The 23712-nt window shown below is 46.9% G+C and overlaps 1 protein-coding gene across 3 annotated transcripts in view; it reads right to left on the bottom strand.

Annotated features, from left to right (window-relative positions):
* Positions 1 to 12166: 12166 nt before the first annotated feature.
* Positions 12167 to 23712, bottom strand: part of LOC8030063 (protein virilizer homolog) — an 85269-nt gene continuing 73723 nt past the window's right edge. For 2 of the 3 annotated variants that reach the window (XM_029995669.4, XM_029995672.3), the window contains 8 exons: positions 22145 to 22299; positions 21931 to 22049; positions 21783 to 21847; positions 20884 to 21068; positions 17300 to 17471; positions 16539 to 16710; positions 12544 to 12717; positions 12167 to 12370 (listed from right to left, as the gene is read on the bottom strand). In XM_029995669.4, the coding sequence (XP_029851529.2) occupies positions 12289 to 12370; positions 12544 to 12717; positions 16539 to 16710; positions 17300 to 17471; positions 20884 to 21068; positions 21783 to 21847; positions 21931 to 22049; positions 22145 to 22299 (1124 nt within the window). In that variant the 3' untranslated portion in view covers positions 12167 to 12288. Of the gene's footprint in view, positions 12371 to 12543; positions 12718 to 16300; positions 16347 to 16538; positions 16711 to 17299; positions 17472 to 20883; positions 21069 to 21782; positions 21848 to 21930; positions 22050 to 22144; positions 22300 to 23712 lie in introns of those variants that run through there. The other variant, XM_042287509.1, reaches the window with a different exon arrangement.

The raw sequence follows: 23712 nt of genomic DNA, 5'->3' as shown, positions 1-23712 counted from the left end.
ACTGCTCGCGCTAATAACATATATATTTTTATTCTTACTAAACTAAGGTTGTATTAGTAATTATATTTATTATTTAAAATTATTAGGTATGTTTTATCAAACAGTGCAAAACGATACAAATTTATTTACAGGCCGACGGCGGTGGCGTCGCGGCGTGACCGCGTGACAGTCATTTTCGGTGGCGTGGCGGGGGCGGCAGCGGTGGCGGGATATTTTGCGTCATCGGCGCCGCAGACGCACTTGTCACTGGAATGCATAAGTTGGCATGCAGAGTTGCACGTTCATCCCCGTAGCGCCGTCTTTCATGCACGGCCAGTGTGCACGGCATGTTGATCCTGCTCCTCACGTGACTGAATTCGGCGAATAGCGGCGGCGCGCTCAAAAGCAGGGGAACGGACGCCGGAGCGCGTGCGACATCTACTTTCCTGCACGGCATTTGATCCGGCTCCGAATAGCGGCGCGGCAGCACGTGGTAAACAGACGCGCATCTCTGGCTCCGTAAATGCTGAGCGCGTGCTGATGGCGAGCTTCCACAGTTCTTTTGAAACGTGCATTCCGCACCATCAAGTGTCAGTCTTAGCAGCCTATTGATGTGAGCTCATTCTGAGCATGCGCTCTAAACAGCACCCACAAATATGGCGTCCAGTGAATACTCCCTATAAACGAACTCTAGGCTAAAGCCACGTGCCGCGCGACAATTCTGGGAAATTCATGGCGTCTGAAATCCAGCCCAGTGCTGTGCTGTGCCGCCATGATCTTCCCAAGGGCTGCACGTGCCTCGTGCATCGACGCACCTTGCGCTACTTTTGAAATATTAAGGGGCTTTACTCTAGGCACGCCGTGAAGACAGCGACACTTGCGTTCGCTCGAGCTTTTCGCCAGTATTTCTACGGCCAACCACCAGATCCCGGTATCCGACAGCATTACACCCCGGTTTTCGTGACGTCATTGGTTGCCACTTCGGGACCACTTTTAATGCATGAGCGGAATAGGACACTGAACACCTCTGTCGGAGACGCGCTCCAGACATCGTACGTGTGCTTACTTTTGTAAGGCATGTGTATCCGGTGTGTCCCAGTCATGTCGTCTTCCCAGTTCCAGACTTCCAGATAGGTGGCGCCACCCGTTTTCGAAAATGACTGATCAACGTAGAAGTTTGGGCTAGTTGGTATGTAGACATAATTAAAAACAAAACAGCGCAAAGACGGTGATAAGGTAGAAGGTAACCGACAGGACACAGCACTGACTCTCAACTGAAGATTTATTTATGTTGGCATCCAATGTAAATGGCAAACATGCCACACAACATAAATCAACGGAAGCAAAAAAACTGACGGTGTTGTATTGAACACATGATGTGCACTTTTTTGTGTGTGTGTATTTCCTTGATTATGTGGCGTGGCATGTTTGAAATAAATCTTCAGTTGAGAGTCAGCGCTGTGTCCAGTCGGTTACCTTCTACTTAATTTGTTCTCGTCTTTGCGCTGTTCTGTTCTTAAAGGGCCCATGAAACGATTTTTGGGTTGGGATAAATCATTTTAGATTGGGATTTTACTAATAGAACATCGTTCAGTGGGCCAAAAGAAAAAAGGTAGAAAGTCAAAAGCCTGACATTCAGTGCGAAAATTTGAAAACACAGCGGACTATTTCGTTCCTTCTCCCCTTCGTAACCGCTCTGCCTTTTCACGAGGATACATCCGCGGTCCCATAAGCGTGTCATCGGGTCCAAACTGACGTCACGCAAAACCGGACCTCATTTAGACCCTTCACCCCTAAGCTGACATTGTGGTGGAAGCTACGCGCTTGCCGGACCAATCGGCCACCTCCGTTTCATCACCTGACTTAATTCTCTGCAGCCACATTTGCCACGCTTACGTGGCAAAAGTGTGGCTAGCCCAAGGAGCACGTAGCTTCCACAGCACTGTCAGCTTAGGGGTGAACGGACTAGGGAAAGAAACTTTTGTCTGAGTTTTGAGCGACGGGCTAATCTTCTAGGGGGAGAATGGATGTGTCCGGGGATTACCCAAACCAGGTTCCGAGCGAGAGGGGCCTCCTTTCTTTTCGTCTTCTTGAACTGTTTGGTGGAATGCGCGATTTACGAGTTGAGGAGGAAAGCGAAACAGGAAAAAGTTGGAAAAGCGTTTCATGACCCCTTTAATTATGTCAAAAATGGCGTTTATAGTGAGGGTCGGAGATGCGTGCCGTACAGTCTACATCAACGATTTACCACGTAACATCGCCACTAAAATACGTCTTTACGCTGACGACTGCGCCCTGTAACACACGATTAACTACAGTTCATTTGCAGGCTTCTGCCCCTGGTGTAACACGCTGGCAAATGAGCATAAACTTTCGCAAAACCGTCTTAATGTCTTTTTCTAAGCGTACGCTCCCTTCCATGCATGTTCACATATTCGTTCAATGGCTACACACTGGAAAGAATTTGTGAATGCAAGTATACCTAGGTCTTCTCCTCTCGCATTACATGTCTTGGTCAAAGCGCATCAATTCCACCTGTAACAATTAAAGCACTTAAAAAAAATTCGGTATATATCTTCAACGTAGCCTGCGTGTTGCCCCGCAAGCAACCGAACTTCTAACCAGTGGCGTAGCCAGGGGGGGTGGTGGGAGGGGTCGGAAGCCGAATTCCCCCCCCCCCCCCCCCCCCCCTGGTGCATTGGGCCCGCTCGCTACCCTGCTCACGCGGTCGATCTTGCACGGAGCAAAAGGGAGGGAGTGGGGGGGGGGGGGGGGGGGGGGGGGGGGGACTATCTTCAACTTTTTATATGCTCTCGGGAGGAATGTTTTTTGGGGTAGAAAATGCTCAAATAGATAAAATAGTCAATACTTCTTCATTCATGCTTATTTGATGGTATGCGGAACTTGATCTCGGATATATAGAGAACGGACATTTCGAAACATTTGTGGGGTGAAGGACGGCAATTTCAAGGCAAAGTATAACAAACTATCCTCACTGAAATACATACTAGTTAAATCAAAGTAAAGTGTACATAATAAAACGCACACATGCTGATTATATAAAACAATGTCAGTGATGTAAGGTATATGAAATTAATTGCAAAAACAATTGCACTGTGAGCAACGGGTGGCGGTGCGCTCACGCACACGTTGTGTACAACTCAGAATTACGTGCTTTCGACTAGAAATCACCGCGAATAAAAAAGTAACTGTGACTAGTTATTTCAGGAAGCAATTTACAGGCTCTCTTGATCATTTTATAAGTTTATGCCAAGCATGCCAAGCGCCTACATATTAAGATGTCTGCGTTCACGGCAAGTAGCCGAGTTTGAAACATCCCTCTCTCTGTGTCTTTTGCTTCGACTAAAAGTTTTGCTTTTTGTACCGCAGTTTCGGGCACTCAAAAAAGAATCAATGTCCACTAGCTCTCCTGCACCCGACTGTTACCAAGCGAGAACAAAATAAACCCTAAGTAACCAAAAAGTTAATGAGATTCTGCTCTTCGTAAAGATATATTTTTTATACTTCGAGAATTTTCCCCTAATAAATAAAAATTGCAACACTGGACGAAAAAAAGGAAGGCCGTTCTTTTCTTCCGTTCCAGTAAAAATGTAACAAGTTCCCGTTCCAGTTCCCCCGATGCAAAATGGAACGGCGGCGTTCCTTTGTTCCTCCTAAAAGGAACGCGCTCCAGGAACGCCGTTCCTCGTTGCTTGGAGCGCCGTTCCGTACGTACACAAAGTCAGCTTAGGTGAAAAATAAACTATTGGGGGAAAGGACAGACTGTGACGCCCCAAGCGGTTAACTTTAGAACTACACGGATGGGGACAACAAATACGACTCAGCGCTCGGTCGACATAACCGAACGCGGCATCAGCGTTCGGCTGGAGTTCGTGTTCTCCGGTGAGGGGGAGGAGGGGCTCTTTTGTTACCACTCCGGCCTGCATGAACAAAGCAGCATGTACGGTGCCCAGCTCAGCACAAAAGCCGAAGTGAGTCAAGCTCGCGTTCTCTGACGACAGGTTTCGGGATAGATCCGGCACTTAACGTCACTTCGTCGATATTTTTTACATTACGCTGTGCCCCGCGCTCTGTTGAATATGATGTTTTGGGACATGCCCATAAGGCCTGTGGGCATGCATGTGCACAGGCCTTGTGTTGATTAAACACCGAGGTGTGGAGACAACAAACGGGTCATAGCGCTCGCTATAGATCGATCTCCTGCCCGATACAGAGAAACTAACACGATAACACAAGCCTTGGCTTGCCAGCCTCCCCCCCAACACACACGCACGCAACAAAAAAAAAATAGTCTTTAAACACATGACGACGAATCCACTTCTTCAACTGTCCTACTTCCGAAATATAAAACAACCGTGTCCTTTTTCCGTATCTGGTAACACATCTCTGAACAACATACCGAAGACGACGACGACGATGATGATTTATTTATTTGTGCAGATAGGTCTTCAAGTCGAAGCACGGGTCTGTCAAAGCCAGTAAAGGCTTGTAGGACAGCACCCTACAAGTCATAATCACAATGTCCCCACACACAAACACTATCAAGCTCATCATGCAATATCCACGCTGCAAAAGCAAAAAACTATGATGCAAAAAAAAAAAAAAAAAACGCGCATAGTTTCAATAACTACACTACGATGCAATAAAGAACTGTTAAAACGCGCACACACTCACGCATAGTTCTGTTGTTTCATTAAGATCTTGGAGCACTTGTTCGAGTTTTTTTTAGAGTCCATATATGTTATCGGCAGGTCATTGAAGGTTGAAAGCACATAAAAATTGCGAACTCTTTTTCTTTTCTTTTTAATAGTTTGTGGTTCAATGGGAAAATGGCGGCCGACGGAGTTTTCGAATACATGGGGCTCTATGGGCGCCAGAAACCGAAAAGGGGCAAAAATGTGCTCCATTTTCCCATTGAACTTTTCAGAAAATCACTTATAACTTTTGAATAAAATATCGGATCGGGCTGAAACTTTGTCATCTGGTTGTGACCTCTAGCGCTACCTTTGGGCGGAGAATGTGCGTTCAGCAATGCCTAGTTTATTTTTGCGGTAAAAAAATACCTGTATTTTTTTTTTTTTGTGACACCCTGTATTTTTCGACACCATACCAGAGACCCATGCCCAGAAATTGTTTTACTGTTCTTTTAATTTGCACCGAACCTGAGCGCACTGAACGTAGTAACTTGGTGACCTTTGTTTTTGTCGAAATTCGCTTTGTTTAGAACGTTATAAACATATTAAAATTACAAAAAAAAAAAGAAACAAGCAAAAAGTAATTTTCTTTAGGACGTCCTTGGTCCTCTGTTCTCCTAGAGTTCCTGTATAGGCTCCCTACGGGAGCCTACCGTAGGTAGCTATACAGGAACTCTATGTTCTCCCCTTTTCCAGCGCCGGAGGTTTCCCCTTGCCGCGGTGACTAAGGAATGTGGGGAGGGAGGGGTAGACGAAGGAAAGGAGGTGAGGCCGAGGAGAGAAGCTGCCCGGGAACGGGGCAGCTCTCTCTCCTCGGCTGAAGTCCGGACCAAAAACGTCACGACTTCGTCACATGCCGCGCGCGTTCGACACCACGGGGCGCCCCCGTAGGAGGAGGTGGTTTCCGCGTCGTCCGGTTAAAATATGACGCACTGATATTTAGTTACTCTCTCCGTGCCCGCTGGCTTGCCCGAACCCCAAGAGACCTGGAAACCGCAAAAAAGGTACACGCTTAAATGGGATTGCAGGGCCTCTTTAAAACACTGTACGCTAACGCTTGAGCTATCATCCTTTTTGGTTGATTTAGTAATTAGTAATCTTGTATTATCGAGTAAGCATGACACTTTTCTCAGTTAATAATAATAATAAAGAACAACAACAACACTTCATTCACAATGAGTCATGAAACGCTTTTCCAACTTTTTCCTGTTTAGCTTTCCTCCTCAACTCATAAATCGAGCATTCTACCGAACAGTTCAAGACGGAAAGGGGGAGTGCCCTCTTGCTCGGAATCTCGCTTGTGTAGCCGGACACAGCCATTGTCCCCCTAGAAGATTAGCCCGTCGCTCAAAATTCAGACAAGTTGCTTTCCCCACCCTGTTCACCCCGCAGAGAATGAGGTCAGGTGATGAAAGGAAAGCGGCTGAATGGTCCGGCAAGCGCGTAGCTTCCACTGCAATGTCAGCTTAGGGGTGAAGGGATTAAGTGAGGTCCGGTGCCGTGTCACGTGCGTTTGGGCCCGATGACGCGCTGCGGGTGCCCGCCGCCCGGTCACGCGCTGCGGGGTCCGCAGATGTGTCACGGTGAAAAGGCAGAGAGCTTACGAAGGGAAGGAGGTACGAAATAGTCCGCTGTGTTTTCAAATTTTCGCACTGAAAGTCGGGCTTCTGACTTTCTACCTTTGTGCTTTTGGCCCACTGAACCCGATGCGCAATTAGTAAAATCCCAATATAAATTGATTTATTCCAGTCCAAAGTTCGTTTCATGGGCCCTTTAATCATCGAGTCAGGTCAAGGCCAGCAGGGGCTCCTGGGACCTGACTCAGCAATACAAATAATCACCGTTAAAATAAATTTAAAAATGCTAGCGTTTTAGAATAAAATTGAAAAAAAAAGAAGAGTCGAATTTTAACCTTTTTGATTGAATTTTGGCATAGTTTGGCAAGCTCTTAAATGTGACCTACATAAAGTATTTGAAGAAACTTGATATCACCAAAAAAAATAGCAAACCTAGCTCTTTTAGTGCCTATAGATTTAATATATGTACAAAAAACAATCCGTTATACACGTGTGTCCCCCAAAAAGATTGGCAGGGTTTTTTTCACCGCAAAAATAAACTTTGCATAGTCGAATGCTCATTTTCGCTCAACCAGATGCCACAGTTTCAGCACTAACTGTTCCTTTATTCGACAGTAAAACGGATTTCCTTAAATTTTAATGGAAAAAAAAAAAAAGAAAACGGCCGACAGAGCTCTTGAATGCATCTTATGGCGCCAGTCACAGAAAACCCGCGAAATTGGGCACCATTTTCCCATTGATGACGCAATTAGTGAATAAACATTGGCATCTGGTTCGGGAGTGTTGCGTATAGATGCAAAAGCAAGCGCTGCGCGTTTACGTTAGAGTTGAGTGCTTCAAGTTGTGCATGCGCGTCATCGCCATGCACCAATCCAAGACCACAATTTCGGGCTCCGTGCACGCGCAGTGTGGAACACGCAAAATTAACGCAAACACACAGCGCTTGCGTTCGCTCGTATATATGCAATACTAAAACGCTCTACTGCTTCACCAGCTTCCAACGCCAACGAAACGGTGCTGCAGTGAACACTAAAATATTGAGGTGGGCTATAGTAGGTTACAAGTCAAGAAGGTAGCCGCAAATGCCCCTCAAACGGAATCATATATCCCTCCGCCACCTCCGCATCCAAAAGCGACCCATCGTTTCCGTGACGTCGCGGCCAAAGCGCGAGGAGGTTTTGGCCGGTTTTGGGAGAGGGTTTTGCCTTTCTGTATGTATTTGCTTTATCTTTCGACTTTGACTTAGCATTGTGGAAGCTACGAGAGGGAGATTATAGTTTTCCCCCTCCGATAAAAACAAATACGACTTTCGGGGATTGGGTTCCCCCTCCGATGAATACAAAGGCTGCTTTCAGGGGCTCGGTTCCCCCTCCGATGAATACAAAGGCTGCTTTCTTAAAAAGTAGGATCGGAGATAAGTTGGCATCACTCTGTGCAGGGCCGCAACCAGGGGGGGGGGGGGGGGGGGGGGGGGGAGGGAGGTTAGGGGGTTATGACCCCCCCGAATTTTTTTTCTGGGTACGGCCCTGCTGCGCTTCAGCTAGTCTTTCAGCTATCTGGGTGAGATTCCCTCAGCCGACATCATCAACGCAGAGTTGACGCTGTGGATGAGCAAGTGCTGCCAAATCGAAGAGAAGGATCGGCTAGCTTGCGCTTTGCAAGCGCTAGCTTCTTCCCGAATATTCACAGCTTGCTCTGCATCCTGGCGACGCTTCCCGTATCCACCTCAACCCCAGAACGGACTTTCTCAACATTGAGAAGACTTAAAAGCTACCTACGGAACCACATGAAGCAAGACAGATTGACCGGACCGAGAAATTCAAGTGGACCCAGAAGAGGTCCTCACGGACTTTTGCAAGTTGCCGCGGAGGAAGAACTTCGTTGTTTAAACAGCTCACAATACGAAAAGAATCGTCGGGAACCTTGCGTGTTTAAAGTGTATCTGTGCAAGCAGAATGTGTCAACGGCAATATAAAGAGCTGATCATCGTGCTGCTTGGTTCTGTTTGCTTCCGATTATTCTCACCTTACTTGTATCGGAACGACACTTCCAGTGCTGCCGTGTCAGGAGCCACCGGTAGGCAGGGGTCCGGATCTCGTAAGGGATGTACCGAACCCCGCAAAGCACTCAAGATATGCGCAGATTTCGTGTTTGTGCCCTCAACCTAAGTACGAATAGAATGGATACGAATTGCAACTGGGGTTTAAAACTTCACGAGAGCGATTGCTCTGAATGTGAAAAATTATTTCGCTGGCAGTCGGTGGTAGGTCGGAGGTCCTCTAGGCACGGTGGTAGCGGCATGGCGAAGGCAACTAGCGACTTCTCATAAAACGCAGGGTCGTTCAGGTGAATCGGCAAAAGTTACACGCCAACTTTTATTCCTTTCCATTACCAGGAATTAAATTCCTGAGTTTTTTTTTTTCTTTAGGTTACAAGCGATTTGAAAGTATCCTTTTATTACCCTTTTAGCAAAGCGGAGGACCAGCCCCGGTACAGTGCGTGGTACATGGTCGGTGCACTTGCAGGCAGCCGATTTTAATCTCCACCTCTGCGCACGCGCAGTGGCGCCGGTCGGCTACCGGGTACCAAACCGGGACCGGTTCTCCGGTTTGCTATAACTCTCCCTTATATGCCACCGATGCACATGATTCATAGGCGAAAATAAGACAACAGACATTTTCAAAATGGCCGCCGTTGTCCCCGAAACCCCCCCCCCCCCCCCCCCCCCCCCCCCCCCCCGAAATTTTTTTCTGGGTACGGCCCTGACTTTGTGGCCAATATCTATCCATTGAAGCGGGACAAGGAGCGTTTCCAGTGAACTCTTCTTTCGACTGCGGAGGGATTTGAAACCGGCGCATCACGCTTGTGGGAGGAGCTTCTCCTACCTTCTTAACTTGTAACCGACTATAATTGGCTTAAAGGGATACTGAACCGAAATTTCGAGCTCACTAAACAAGGCCGGGCGGATAGGCGGGAAGCTGCAAAACCAAAAAATATCACTCATCGGCGTATATCTAACGGATCGCCGTATTTTTTTGGAAAAGAAGTGTGCGATTGAACCCGGCCGACGAGGCCGACGAGACAAGGCACGTCACGATTCCCATTCTCTCTCCTCCGCGCTACGTCCCGTCAAGCTGGTGAACCGAAGCGAGGAGAGAAGCGAGGCCGCTTCTCCTCATCCTCAAATTCTCCCGGAGGATAGTTACGTCAAAGAACTCGCTTGATCGCGCCCTTCTTTTCCAAAAGTACGGCCATCCGTTTGAGATATCGATGTACGAGTGATGTTTTGGAGTTCGTAGCGTCCGGTTCAACACTTCTGCAGCCTTACTTTGCGAAATCCAAATTTCGGTTCAGTATCCCTTTAACATATTGAAATTACAAAGCTCAAGGGACAGACACAGACATGAAGTAGACAGGCTGCAGCGAGCAGGCGCGAAGGCAGGTAGGCGTTCAGCTTTCTTCAAACTGGTAAGGATGATACTGGCAAAACGACGGCGCGTAAAAATGAAAGTAACTAATTTTGGTCTGAAAGGATTTTGGCGGAAACCAAGGATGTTTTGCCGATTGTCAAAAGTCGCTACTTTGATAGCGCCATATGCTTTACCCAAAATTAATGTAATTTTACATGGATTTCTCACATTAGTTAGAATGCTTTCATTGACTTTAGACTATATTTATTTTATAACTTGGTAATAAAAATTGGCACCAGTGATAATAATTAGCACACTTTTGATTGTCATACTTGTTCGCACGTTTGAAATTAGTCATAAGCAACAAATTATATTAGAGCTTGAAAAATCACGTATTAAAATATCTTAATTTTAATATTATTATTACAAATAGCGGAAATGTAGGCCCCCAATTAACGCCACGATCACAAAAATACACCATTTAACCATAACAATCTTTCCAAAAAGGAGTTTTTTTTTCTTTTTATAATATGAAAGGTGGGACATCGTTATCAAGATAGACAAACAGTCAAACACTGGATGCAATATCACGGTCGGACTGGAAGCGCGCGCTCTCCTTCTCTTCTTACGGCCTTTGCAAAGTCAATGGCATTTTTTCTCCCACGGCTGGTCTCGACGCGCGCGCGCGCGCGTCGAGACCGGCCGTGTTTTTCCGTATGTAGTTCACTTGCTTGCCGCCAGGGGCGCAACCACCTCACCCCACTCTGAGAGTCCCTTCGAGCTGCTTTACGCTGGTGTTCGAGCATGGTAGGGTGTTGTTTTGGCAGCGGTTCCTCGGAATACTTATGATTAACCATGCAAAGATGGTCATGGTCAAAAACAAAAAATCAGCTGGATATGTGCACAAGCCCTGGAGGAAGCACTATAGGCTGTAATATGCACTGTGTGAAAATTGTAGACTACTACACCCTCGTCTAGAGCAGCTGACCGACTTCATGTGCGTTTTATGAAATGATGATGCAGGGGCCTGCTTACATTTCACAAGAGTGTATGAATTATTTATCATTTAAAGTTCCTCCACGGAGAAGTGGTCCGTCTCCTCCTGTTCTTGAGTTGCAACAGAAGTCCTGGAGGTAAAAAGGAGTATAGTTTTTCCGCAATCGGCATTCGCTGCCTCTACTTACTACTTTTTACTGCCGAATCTCTCGGAGATGTGAGTCAAATATTCACCGTTTTGGGCTCATCAGAAGCGTATTAGATAGTGGCTGAGGGTCTAAACGTAAGGACCAGGCGTCAAAGGCTATAAACATCTCGGCCGCAAGTTGCGACAGCGCTGAGCACCCCGCAAGCTAGTGACTAAGCATCTGCGTGGCTGTGCTATCCTTTACGTTTTATTTCTGAGGCGCGTGCTTGATGCCGTATTTTTATGGCCATCTTTCGGGGACAACGCCGACAGCTTTTCGCGTAATGGGACAAATAAGGCCTTGGCCTTAAAAATAAACAGAAGCGTTTGGAACAAAATGGTCAGATGTCCAATTCATTTGGAGTTGTCCGTCTGTCCTACGTCCCTTCTTTTCCCCAGCTAGAGGGTTACCATGTCAGTATTGAACCAGCCCAGCTGTACCCTTTCTTTAATTACAGATGTTTATTTTGTTCAGACCGCTTTTCTTCTTGCACCCCACGGTGCGTGAACACAACGCGGATGCCAGACTTCGCTTTGACGTGTCGCAGCACAACCGCTCAATATACTTTTTTTCTTCTGCCCAATGTTTTTTTTTATGTGTGCGCAGTCCGGTGGGACTCGGCTCGAGTGCGTAGCCTCGGCTAATGCCTAAACACCATTTTACCGCAGAAGTCATGTACTGAGTGAGGCAGCGCGACACGCACTGGCCCACTCAGTGCAACAAAGGCAACATAGCTCTATGCGAGGTGCGCTCGCCTGCACTCACTTCTGAAGCTGGCCAAGTTGACACAGCAAACATGCACATAAACGTTTGCCCAAGCGACGCAGGTTGCTCACATGCACGAGCACGAATTGGAGGATAGGAACGCAGCCGTGCTCCAAAATATTAGGCAATTACGGCAAAATAATCTTTGGCATCATGCTTACATTTGCAATTGGCACTATTTTATTTTGTTGTGTGCATGGTGATAATTTTAAGGAACAGTTAGCAAGGCAGTTTGCAATCTGAGAAACAGATAACCGCTCATATCATAGAGGCACTGCCCAATCCACTCATCCTTTCAGAAACATTATGTTTGCACTCTCCACTAGGAGTAATTTGCGCTTTGGCAAATGACTCCTGGTGAAGATATTTGCGATCACTATACATTTGGGAGCTTCAAGAAACCTCCACACTTACTACTTGTCGAGAATTTCTCATGCGCTGTGGAAATTTATGACTCTGAAGCTCATAAAAATTGGAGCTCACGAAAGTTGAAAACATCCTCATCATCGCGATTATTGGCGCTACAGCAGCCCAGCTTTCTTTTGTCGTATTTTATTTCTGCACACTTTGTTGTCGATGGTTTTGATTTTAAATATGACAATGGGCAAACTCTGGGTAACTTCTTTGTACAATGTTCCGGTTCGTCCAAGAGGGCCCCCTATCTCGTGAAGGCGCGAGGATGTCTGTCCAGCACTGAACCATCCCGACGAACACGAAGAGCGATGCTTGTCGAGATGAATCTATGTAAAAGAAAAAAGAAAAGCAGCATGTTTGCAAATGGCACTAATACCAAGTCAACGAATAGGTTTAATGAAGGGCACGGCTCTTAAATCACCATTCTTTTAGATGGAAACACTTAGAATCATAAAAAAAATGAAGGTTCTGAGAAAACCATAAAAGTTGAGCGACTCACCTCGAGTCCATGGCCTTTGCCCTAGGGTCCATCCAGTGGGCGTGATGAGTGGGCATCATGGCACCCCTGATACCTCGGACAAAACGGTCGCTGCCCACCGAGCTGCCGGGCATGGCTGCCATGCCATAGGGGTCTCCAACTCTGCTCCTCGGCGAAGAGCGGGGTTCCATCAAGCTGGGCAAGCGGTTGAAAACAAAGCGTTCGGGACTGGGGCTTTAGGCAGAAACTGAACAACGGCTAAAAGGTATTTCTCCCATTCAGTTTAAAGGGGAAATGTTATGAATGTGGCAGTATGTTTGTTGAATCTCGATAATTCGAACTTGAAGGGGCGTGAAAATTTGCTCGAATTAAACGGAGCTTGAATTAAAGGAAGCTTATTGAATGGAGGACTTATGTGCAGCACTGCATTAGGTGGGGCATGTGCACTGAACCAACACATGAATGATGAGTTCCGGAACATTTATTTACAAGTAGTACAGGGCACATTACAAACGGAAGTAATCGGTGATGTACGCCTGCACGCGTTTCTTCTGCCGTGACTCAACAAACATCGCTTGGAGCTTGCAGACTGGCTCCAACGCGGCATCCACATTCTCCTCGCAAGCAGGTGCTACCCTCCTAAAGTTGACATAAGATGCTCAATTCTCGAAGCTTAAAAAACATTCAAAGAGAATCACACTGATAACCGAAACTTGTGTTCATTAAGCTTCATAGGAACAAACGTAAATTACATGGTCCCCCGGGAAAAAATGTTAGCAAACAGCAGAAAAAAACGTCTGCAGTCTCCTTGAAAAGCCCAATTCACAAAATTTGATTTTACTTTTGATTTTGAAGCTGCGGCGTCAAGCACCACAGCTTTCACCACATACTATAAAACCCTTAATGTTCGCGAGCCCTCAATTTTCGCGAATTTCCCGAATTGGAAGAATTCGCGAAATTTAAGGGCACGCAAAAATTTCGGTCCTTAAGATTTTCAATGCAGGCGTCTGGAATTCGCGAAATTTAGTGGTCGCGATTATGTCATCTGTGACCGATTTGCGAAAAATAGGGGCCGCGAAAATAAAGGGTTTTACAGTATATTTTGCCGCACAAGCCATGTCGCAACTGCGAAATTAAAAGTAAAACTGCAAAATGTGAATCGGGCATTACGGCACCATTTCATGGCACGGTATCGCCTGGGCATTCTCACGTGTGAGTGCACCCACCCGAGTGTCTTGTAATCACAAATGCTTGACGCACGACTCCGACACCAGGTGCCGAGACTCACGTAAACGCACAAACAAACGCACATTGACAAAATCGACCTGCCTGGCTCCGGCGCCGACCGTTGTCGGTTTTATCACGCACTACCCTCGCTTCACGGTAAAAAAAACGAAAAATAACACAACGCTACGATGTGCGGCAGTCACTAATTGAACCCACTGTAGGGCTTCGAGGCGCCCTCAATGGTATTTTACTAAACTCCATTGCTGCATTAAGCGCGAGACAGATGCGCGACAAAGCTATCCGATACGACGCACAAACCTCCGGAGAAATGGCTGCTCCGACATGCCGCACACGACAGTCCGAGACACATGCTTGCTACCTCGCTTCCGATACATAGTTCCGTTCAGCTCCGTCCAGTTCCGGTATGCCCAAAAGGAGGCTTTGCCACCATGCACCAGCACCTTAATGTTGCCTAATTCTTCTTTATCGTAATATTTCCGGTTTTAAAACAAACAAAGAAATTTTATTACACCCAATTTAAGTGCAAGTGTCTGAAGATTTTACGTAAGTTCATTTTTTTGCAACATTACCTAATCACAATGGACTGCAGCAGACCTCAGTCATCCCAGCGAAGAGAACAATGCAGACATATCATGTGAGTGCCCCGCAAATTGCTGTCTTTCTCCGGAAGGTCTTGTGACACTCGGACAGCATTGGAATGGCTTGTAGCGCTTTGCAGTACATTCGGGACTCGACGGTCTCGATCGGTCCCAAAGTATGGATCCACGAAATCAGCAGCTCGTTTTGTGCGCGCGGGAGAACTCCATGGCGTCCATTGCCTTCACGACGACTCGCGTGACGCACCGCTTACATCCGCCTCCCTGGAACAGCACCTGCTCTCCCGATCGAGCCGATCGTCACGTGACATGATGTCCGCGCCATCTGTGCCGCCCAGGGAATTTCTGAGGGGTCGACATTACCGGGGGAGGGGGTTTGTTCTTTTTTTTTATTTTTGGTTCGTCGCGTCAATATATCTCCCCCCTCCCTCCTCCTCCTCCTCCTCCTCCTCCTCCTCCTCCTCCTCCTCCTCCTCCTCCTCCTCCTCCTCCTCCTCCTCCCCCCGGGCATTGCCGGCGGCGCGCCGCTGAGATAGAGGAAGAAAAAGAAAAAAAATAAACGCGTCGAGGGCGCGTTTATTTTTGAAGCAGTGGGGCAGTGGCGGCAGTCAGGGATGCGACAGCGAGTGATAACGTGGCGGTGCGCGGACCTGCTGAGTACGAAGGCGACGGTCTGCAGCCATGTGCGCAGGCAAAGTCGCATCGTCATCCCGCGACATAAAAAAAAAATTGAGCGATGGGCGGACAGTTGGAGCGGTGGGCGGCACAGCCACTGTTGCCCACCGTGGGGAGAACCCTGGTGCCGCCGTTGGCTGCGGCTGTCCGACAGTCGGACTGCTGTGCGGCGAATATTTGGCAAGTTGGTCGCATGCCAGAGCCGGACGGAGCCCCGATTCTACGCTCCGGTGAGACCAAACTTGTCGTATCCGACAGCTGGTATACGTCAGATCGCAGTTTTGACGCGCACATGTCTCACGCTTTATCCCGCGACTGCATCCGCAGCATTCAAGGTCACCACATGATCGGTTGCCATGGTTACTTGCAACAGGAGACGGGAGTAGAGTGCCTGGATTGTAGACAGGGTCCATCTCAAACCATGGGGAGCTTTTGCAATTTAATGGCGGACGCCTCCTGCGCTGATTGGTCGCAAGTGCGCATGCAAAGCATTGTAGCGTGGCGAGGAAAGCGGGCAGAAAGGCGGAGAAGCTCGCAGACGATTAATTAGTTCGCCCCCTCCTCACAGCTCGTATTGCAAAGGCAGCCCGTCGACCACGTGACCCTGATGGAGCAGTTGGACACTCTGTAATACAGGCTCTCAATAAGGGAGCAGCAGCCGGCACGCGGTCGCAATGCGGGGTCGGGGGCGCCGCCACGCAAGTTGGCACACTGCCGAGACCATGGTCGTCGGCGCGGTATGTTAGAAATAAATGTTGCAAACATTTACGCGTTCGAATTACTGTATGTTTTCGCACATTCATATACACATACTTTTGACAGGACCACAGCGTCAGTTCAAATAAACCGGAAGTTTGAATTAAGGGAGTTCGATTTAACGAGATTTGACTGTGGTGGGAAGCAGGAAGTTAATGTTTATCTGCTATTCCTCTTGTCAAATGGGTTACCTCCTTCGAGATCTTTGGATCAATAAGGTTTGTTTCTTTTTTTAGTTCGGCAACAATTAACGCTGAAACAGCCACTGTTCTAGGCCGAAATAAATAAATGACATAATCCCTAAAAATCTCTGTACTAGCACCAAAAACAAGACACACCCCCTTCAAGCATCCAGTGAGGACTTGTAATAGCAAGAGCGTGCAGAGATCTGGGTGAAACAGCGGGTTTCATCAAGTCAGCAATTAGGGGGACTACAAGCGAGAGCAAAGGTCTCTTTGTGCCGTTTCTTATATTTTCACAACTCGCATAAAAAATATGCATACTTGCACCGATTTGTTTTTGCCTTCATAATCCACTGGAAGTTCGTCTCTGCGAAGATGGATAAATATCAATATTTACTTTTCTGCAAGCATGAATGATATTGGAAGCTCTTGTTGTATGCTTCCAGAAAAACACTCAAAAGCATCAATTGTAAATACAAAGTTTAAGAAAAAAAAAGGTAGATAGAATAACTTTAGCACAAAACTTTGAAACGAGCACAAGATGTAACTCTTAACACACCTGGCCCTCCCGAAAGCCTGTTGTGGGTCTGCAGGTCCCCCTGTCAGTGGAACCACATTGGAGGCTCCCAAGAGAGGCTTGGGCACCACGCTGCTACCTCGTCCATCACTCCAGGCGGGAATTGCTCGCAGCACCATGGAGTTGCTGCGGGCACCGCCCATTGCGAATGGAGCTGGAGGAAGGGAGGGACAAAATGATTCCACACTCCACTCCGGACACACAATGGGCCCAATTACAAAAATAGTGCTGCACTGTTTTCGGTTGCGCTTTAATAGGTAAAAAAGGCAACACATGATTATAATTTTGTATTTCTTAGGATGCTTAGTGCATGCAGGTTAGGTTAAACCATAAAAAGACGATCCTAGAATCCACTATAGTGCCCCTACAATGTGAGACAGTTTTTCCCTCATTGACAACGCAGTCCCAATTCTAACATACCGGGTCGGTATATATGGATGTCAATAAAATAATTTGGCATCAATTCTACCCAGCAGGCAATATTTTTGGAAATAAACACACACCGAATAGCACAAACCTACAGTGTGCAGGGTCAGTGGCCTAGGTGCACATACGCCATCAGTCTTTCCTGGATTTTGCATGGAAGCTACCAAATTCCATGTTAATGTCAAGAATTTTTCAATACTTTTTCAGTGTACCAAAACAAAAGTAAAAAAAGAACAAAAAACAAAGATGGTGTTTTTTAAATATGATTTGGCACAATGACACAAACACTGGAAGGTAATACGCATGATGAAACTCACGTGCGCCAAAGTCTCGGCCATCCATGCGCGACGGTTCCCTGCGTCCATACAGCCCAGGCGGGGAGAAGAAGCGGCCTGCACCGCCGCGGTTCGGCATGGGACGCCCCGCATCAAACACAGCAACTTCGCCACCCACGTCGCTGCGGCCACGTCCGTGAACGCTCACAACCTCCTGCAGCCAAAATGGTTTGCACAAACATTGGTACAAACAATGACAACAAAAAGTATGCCCGGAATCATGAACAAACGCTCACACAACACTCCATCAGTCATATCAAACTTCCTTGCAGGTAGCGTATTGATCCGATTCTAACATACACCCAGTCAATATACTCAAGAATAATGATTCTAGAATGGCCCAGATTTCTGTGTCATATCCGATTGTAACATGCAAACAATTTCTAGGTATAATTTTTTTTAGTTACAGTTGTCGATTGATTTTTTGAACTTAAAGGGGACCCCGAAATTTTCCAAATAATCAAGCGGCCCGAAAAATCGATTTCAGCCAAAATATCAAATTTTTGCGCATGTTCCGCAGTGTACTGGCCACTTTCCACTTGCTTGATGTCAATTTCAAGTTCTCGTACAACTTCTGCTTTATATTGTTCCCTTTTCACTTGTTTGTTATCTGTTTGATCACGGTGCTGTGCTTTGTTGGCACCTTCGTTGGCACAAACAGCGAAGCTGAAGTTGGTACCATTTGGCACTATTTGGAGACAATGTTTAGTCCACCAAGCTCGCTTTGATACTAAGCCTATAAAAAAACAAAAAACAACCTTTGCTCCCAAAGATTACAAGAACGGCAGACGGTTGCTCTTCTCGCGGTCGCACTCGAAAAACACAGACCACGAGAAGAGCTGAAAGAACCATAAGAATGGGCAGACGGCGGCCATGTTGGCTACAGACCGACACGCGGGCTTGATGTTGCGGAGCTGCGGCGGCGCTGCTATCACACCGAAGCCGGGTGGTGTGGGCAAAAGGGCGCACGTTTTGCATGGGCGTCATAGCATTTCAGCATGCCGCGAAGCTGTGTAGCCGTTAATTGCACCGAAAGGTATAGCAAAAGTAGCGGGGCGAGTTTCCACAAGTTCCTGGAAGACTCTGAAAGGCACACAAGGTGGATAATATCCGTGGATCGAAAAGAATAGTCGCCTCGCGCGGATGACCGTTCGTACGGCAAGCACTTTCTTCAAGGCAAGTGCGGCTTCCATTTCAATCTCCGTCCCGAGGCTTGCTTATGTGCAGGAAAACCGTCGTCTGATCGAGACCACCGGGATCTTGTTCCCACGGTGTTCGAGCACAAAGCACCGGCCAAGCGCTCGTCGGTGGCTTGCTACGCCTGCGCTATCAGGCGAAAGAAAATCGGCGACAGAACGTCAGTGTTGTAGCCATTACCGAAAAAGAGTAACGAGATATGTTACTCGTTACTTGCAAAAGAAAAAGGAATGCGTTACCGACCTACGTTACCTGAAAATAAAAGGAATGCATTACCATTACCGATAAGAAGTAACGCACATTACTTTTGCGCAACTTTTTAAATTATGATTTAACTCGTTTTACTGTTTTGACGGTACAGGTATGCATAAAATGATATTTCAAAAAACATTATGTTCATGCAGAAACTGAACATAATTACTTTATCTCTTTTCACGGTTTCACCTAAATACTCACGAGAAAAAATGCAAAGAAGAACGCAGAAAACGAGTACGTAACTAAAAAAAGTAATGCGTTACCGGTAACACCGTTACTTGTAACGCGTTACCTCTAAGACTGCAGAACGGACAAAGCGTTACCAATTGTCATGCCTTGTGGTCATGAGGGTAGAAAAAATATCATACCTTGACTTGAAGACGCTGTGTGTATTTAATCAATTAATAAATACACTTCAGCAGACCCTAAATCTGCTGATCCCGCCAGCAGTGCGGAAACCGGCTCGAAGTAATCGTAGGTCTCGAGAGACTTGCACTCCTGCACCGTGTCAGCCGTCAACTGGCTTGGCGAAAACTAAATAAACGACGGCGTTAGCCGTCGACGTCGGTGGCAGCAACTTCGCGTCGGAACTACACCAGGTCTTGTTTACGGCGTACGGATTGTCGAAGGCAACGCAGTCCACGCACAGTTTGTGTCGGTACCGCTGCCGTTCAGGCTTGGGCAGCGAGCTCAAACAGTTGAGCATAACATACGACATACGTTGGCAGAAAATACGACGCACGAATAAAGCTAGAAGCGTCTCTACAACGTCAACAAGGAGCGCACGCCATAGAACGCAACGGTGAAAACATGGAGAGCCTAGTCGCTTTTGCCCACATAGCTGTTGCGCATGTGAGGCCTTCCGGCCGTGTTGGTAAACAGAGTCGCGCAGCGTGTCGGTCTATAGCTGAACTGGAAAACCCGACTGTAGGCTTAACCCAGCTTGTTTATTGCGTAGGACGTGGTATCGAAGCTACAGGGCAAAATAAAATGGTGGCGACTAAACTCGCGGCGTTATCGCAGCGGCTGTTTTGTGGCTGTAAACTGAGGAAATCATGCAAATTATGTCCGAAATATTGAGCAATAAGCTTTATGGCATCCCAAATTTCGGTCAATGTTATACATTAACTCAATGGGGCGAGTGACGGTTCGGCGAAAACAGTCGGCGACTGTAGGGCATGTGTTGTTTGTCACAACACCGCCCCTTACTTAAGTTATCCAATGTCTGAATAATTCAGTAAGACGATCCAGCTAGCTTTTTCCGTAGCATAAACCTTTATTTGCCAGATGCAGAATAAAGGGGTGCCCAAACAGGATACCGCAGACCCGTGAAGCGACACTTCTCCGCCATATGAAGTGAAAGTTGAAGTCTGGCAGTCCGTCGTCTGTTTGGACATACACCAGGCAAACACCACGGCTTTCCTCCTCGCCTCCTTTGCTTTTCTTTGATGTCGGTGCTCGTCAGACTTGACGTCACACGCCACCCGCCAATGGTGTGCCTGTTGCCTGTTTATCTACCTGTTCTGCCGCACCCCCATTTTCGGGACTTGAACAGCAGCAGAAGCCTTGAGCGATTGACTGAGAGCTAACAGTGCATGTGAGTGGCTTACCAGACCCACATGATGACCATGCTCTAGGCCTCAGTGAAAGACACAAGGAGACGTTCATGGAAAAAAGCTCTCTCCCTCCCCTCCCCACCCCTCCTCCTGCTCCTCCTCCCTCCCTCCCTCCCTCCCTCCCTCCCTCCCTCCCCTCCCCTCCCCCCCCTCCCCTCCCCTCCCCCCCCCCCCCCCCCCGGCAAAAAAAACCAGACAGAAGCGGATCGCCGCACTTCATATGGCAGAGAAGTGTTGCTTCACACATTCTTGAAGAGTACTGTTTGGACGGTCCTTAGGCAGTACACGAAGTTACCACTGAAGGTTCTCATAACATACATACTTATTTATTCTGACTGCGCAACAAGGTCCTCCTAAGCTTAGAAGAGCAATTTCTAAGCACTAGCTTTACGCCACAACCACAACCTCAAACACGTAGCCCCATTTTAGGAGTCCGACATCTTCCGAACAACTGACGTGAAACTTTGTGGGAGCTCCATGTGAGCTGCCAAACCAGACCTTGATGGGCCTCTTGGCAACACCCGTGGCCAGGGGGTGCTGGTGAGATTCCAAAGCCAGGAAGTCGTCCACGTGCATAGAGGGGGGTCGACTTGTGTTGGGGGGCCGTGACCGGAATGGGTCGTTGGCCCTTGACGTGTGCCCCATGCCCCCTCGGGAGAAGCCCCTGCCCCTCATGGGGGCAACTGCAAAGAAAAGTGCATCCGCTTATGCCTTCATTCTTCTTCGGGAGGCAAAAGGTAGCGGAGAAATCTTTAAGATGGCACAAGCCAAGAAGATACCCGCAAGCCAATCTACATTCCCTACATATACAGCATTGCCCCCAAAACTATACCGCAAATTTTGAAACTAAACGTTTTTTTGTTTTTTTTAAATGTGTTTTGCAGTGGCGGTGTCCATCCATACATGCTTTCGCAATGTTTTTACCAATATCTCATATAATTTGTTCTGTGACCTTGTGTGGGCCTTACTGACTTTCTTCTGTTTGTACTTCCTGCTTGGATCATCCATTGGTTTGCAGTTTGAACTCAATAAATAAATAAATAGAGCAGAGCTCAATAATTTATTCGTTACATACAGGAATGATATGCCCTTCCAACTGACATAGTAACCTAATTGCAATATGTTAATTACTGTTTGCATTGACCCTTACTAATCAGTATTACTCTGTATAATGTCCCTATAATGATTAAACACTAATCACAAAATCTTGTTTCTCACTTTGTATAGTGTCCCTATAATGATTAAACACTAATCACAAAATCTTAATGTTCCTATCTCCAAATCAAGATGAAAGATTGATAAAAGGCTGAGAGAGTCAAGCTTGCAAAAGTTTAGAACCAATAAAACTCAGCAAAAAAAAAAAGAAAAAAAAAGAAACCAAGTTGGCAAAAGCTTACTGAAGGGCTTCTTAGTGGTAGGTTCCATGGCTTCCGCACCAAGCATCAACTTGCGCTTGTTCACACTGCATACCAAAAAAATATAATGTATGAGCACAGCAAGTCAAAGAAGTTGACAGAAAAGACAAACAAAGGAAACAACACTCACAGTGGAGATTTGGAGCTGCCCGTTTCCTCTTCCCCGGAAAGGATAAGCTTTTCTAGCTCGCTCTTGAGGTTGAAATCTGGTAGAGTCCGCTCCATCATGGACGCGAGGTCCACTTCAACCTATTGCAAGCAAAGTAGATGAAGTGTTTTTATGCGACGATATAGCGAATAAGGACATAAGATAGAGGAAACAATGACAAAGCAGGCCAACAAACCTGTTCAGGTTCCTGCTCAGAGTCGTCGACAGCTGCAGCCAGCCAGAAAGAAGGACTGAGCCGCTCCTCGTCAATCTCACCGAGCAAGTAGACCGTCCGCAAACCAAACTGGGCCGAGAGGCCGTCCTGAGCTGGCAGCATCGGTTCCAGCATCTCTGCATGCAAACAAAAGACAAGAACAAAAAATGCAAGAGGTCCGCTGAAACTAAATTCAGTCTTGCTAGCGAGAAAACACAAGTTTGACTAAAGCAGCTCTCGAGCTAATTCTTGTTCAAACTTTTAACCAACTAAGAAGCAACAACTAGAGTGAATGGTAACCTCATAATCACACAGGTCTACTCTGAATTTTGTACAAGATAAAGCTTGACTTGCTACTGTTTTGTTATTGGCCATTATACCGTATTTGCACGAATATAACGCGACCACGAATATAACGCGAGGGCAGTTTTTGATGCCCCCAAAAAGAAAAAAAATATTATTACTATTATAACGCGAACCAATGCCGCGTCAATTTCTCGCATTGGGGGCATAGCAGAAGTGAAAAGTCAATGGAAATAGAAGAAATATCAGTTTATGTTTTGACTGCACTCATCCTCACTGCTCAGGTCCTTCCGTGTACAATCCACTTGGCGACTACGCAGGTATGCAGCAGCACGGCACCTGCTTGTCTGGTAGTTCTTTTTCTTCCGTGGGGGCTCCTCGGCAGCCCACAATCCAAACAAGGCGCGGAAGCAGAAGCAGCAACACACAAACACCAGACCACTCTGGAGCAGAAACTAAACAATGCGCAGGCAGAGAAAAGACAGCTGAACCCGATACACGATCACACTTCTTGATCTGGTCCCTCTTCGTAAACAAATGCCTCGTGTTGCACGATTGCGCAAACGCGGTCGGTGGTCTTGGCTTGGCTTGTGTTGACTTGACTTGGCCCGGCTTGGCTTGGCTCGAATTGGCCGGCGCCCGCATTCCCGAATGGCGCTCGCGCGTGCGGCGTGCACGCGTTGTACAAACACAAAAGCGATAACAATGCTTTTTTATGTTTTCTATTCTCCCCTTCACGTGGCCCAATGGCTAAAAAATGCCCCTCCACACCCCCACTTCTTTTCCCATTGGATATTTTGCATTGAGCCGGAGGGATGACTTTCTCCTCTGGCTTTCTCCAGACTTGCGCGCCTCGTGGCTGAACTCGATTCCGAATATAACGCGAGGTGCGTTTTGGAGCACGTAATTTCGAAAAAAAACTCGCGTTATATTCGTGCAAATACGGTAATTGTGTTTCCCTGCATACCTGATCTTTTGCACTGCCTTTGGCCTCACAGGCAGTGCAAAAAAACAAAGAAAAGTTAAAATAAATGCATTAAGCAATAGCAAAACCTGTAGTTAATGTAGCACATAGTATTTCGCAAAGCCAAGAAGCCAAAGTGATTAGTTTTTGTTTCACATTTATTTCTTCGAAACTCAATTCTAAAATGTATGTGATTAACGATGGAAGGTGCTGCTCTTTAACTCAGAAAAAAAAACAAAGTGTCTGAAACTGCATCTTAGTAGGTATGCAAAAGTGTATAAAG

This window comes from Ixodes scapularis, unplaced genomic scaffold (genome assembly GCF_016920785.2).
Source record: "Ixodes scapularis isolate PalLabHiFi unplaced genomic scaffold, ASM1692078v2 PGA_scaffold9__187_contigs__length_104089568, whole genome shotgun sequence".
Lineage (NCBI taxonomy): Eukaryota > Metazoa > Arthropoda > Arachnida > Ixodida > Ixodidae > Ixodes > Ixodes scapularis.
The sequence above is the reverse complement of the archived record's forward strand: the minus strand, read 5'-3'. Positions and strand labels throughout refer to the sequence as shown.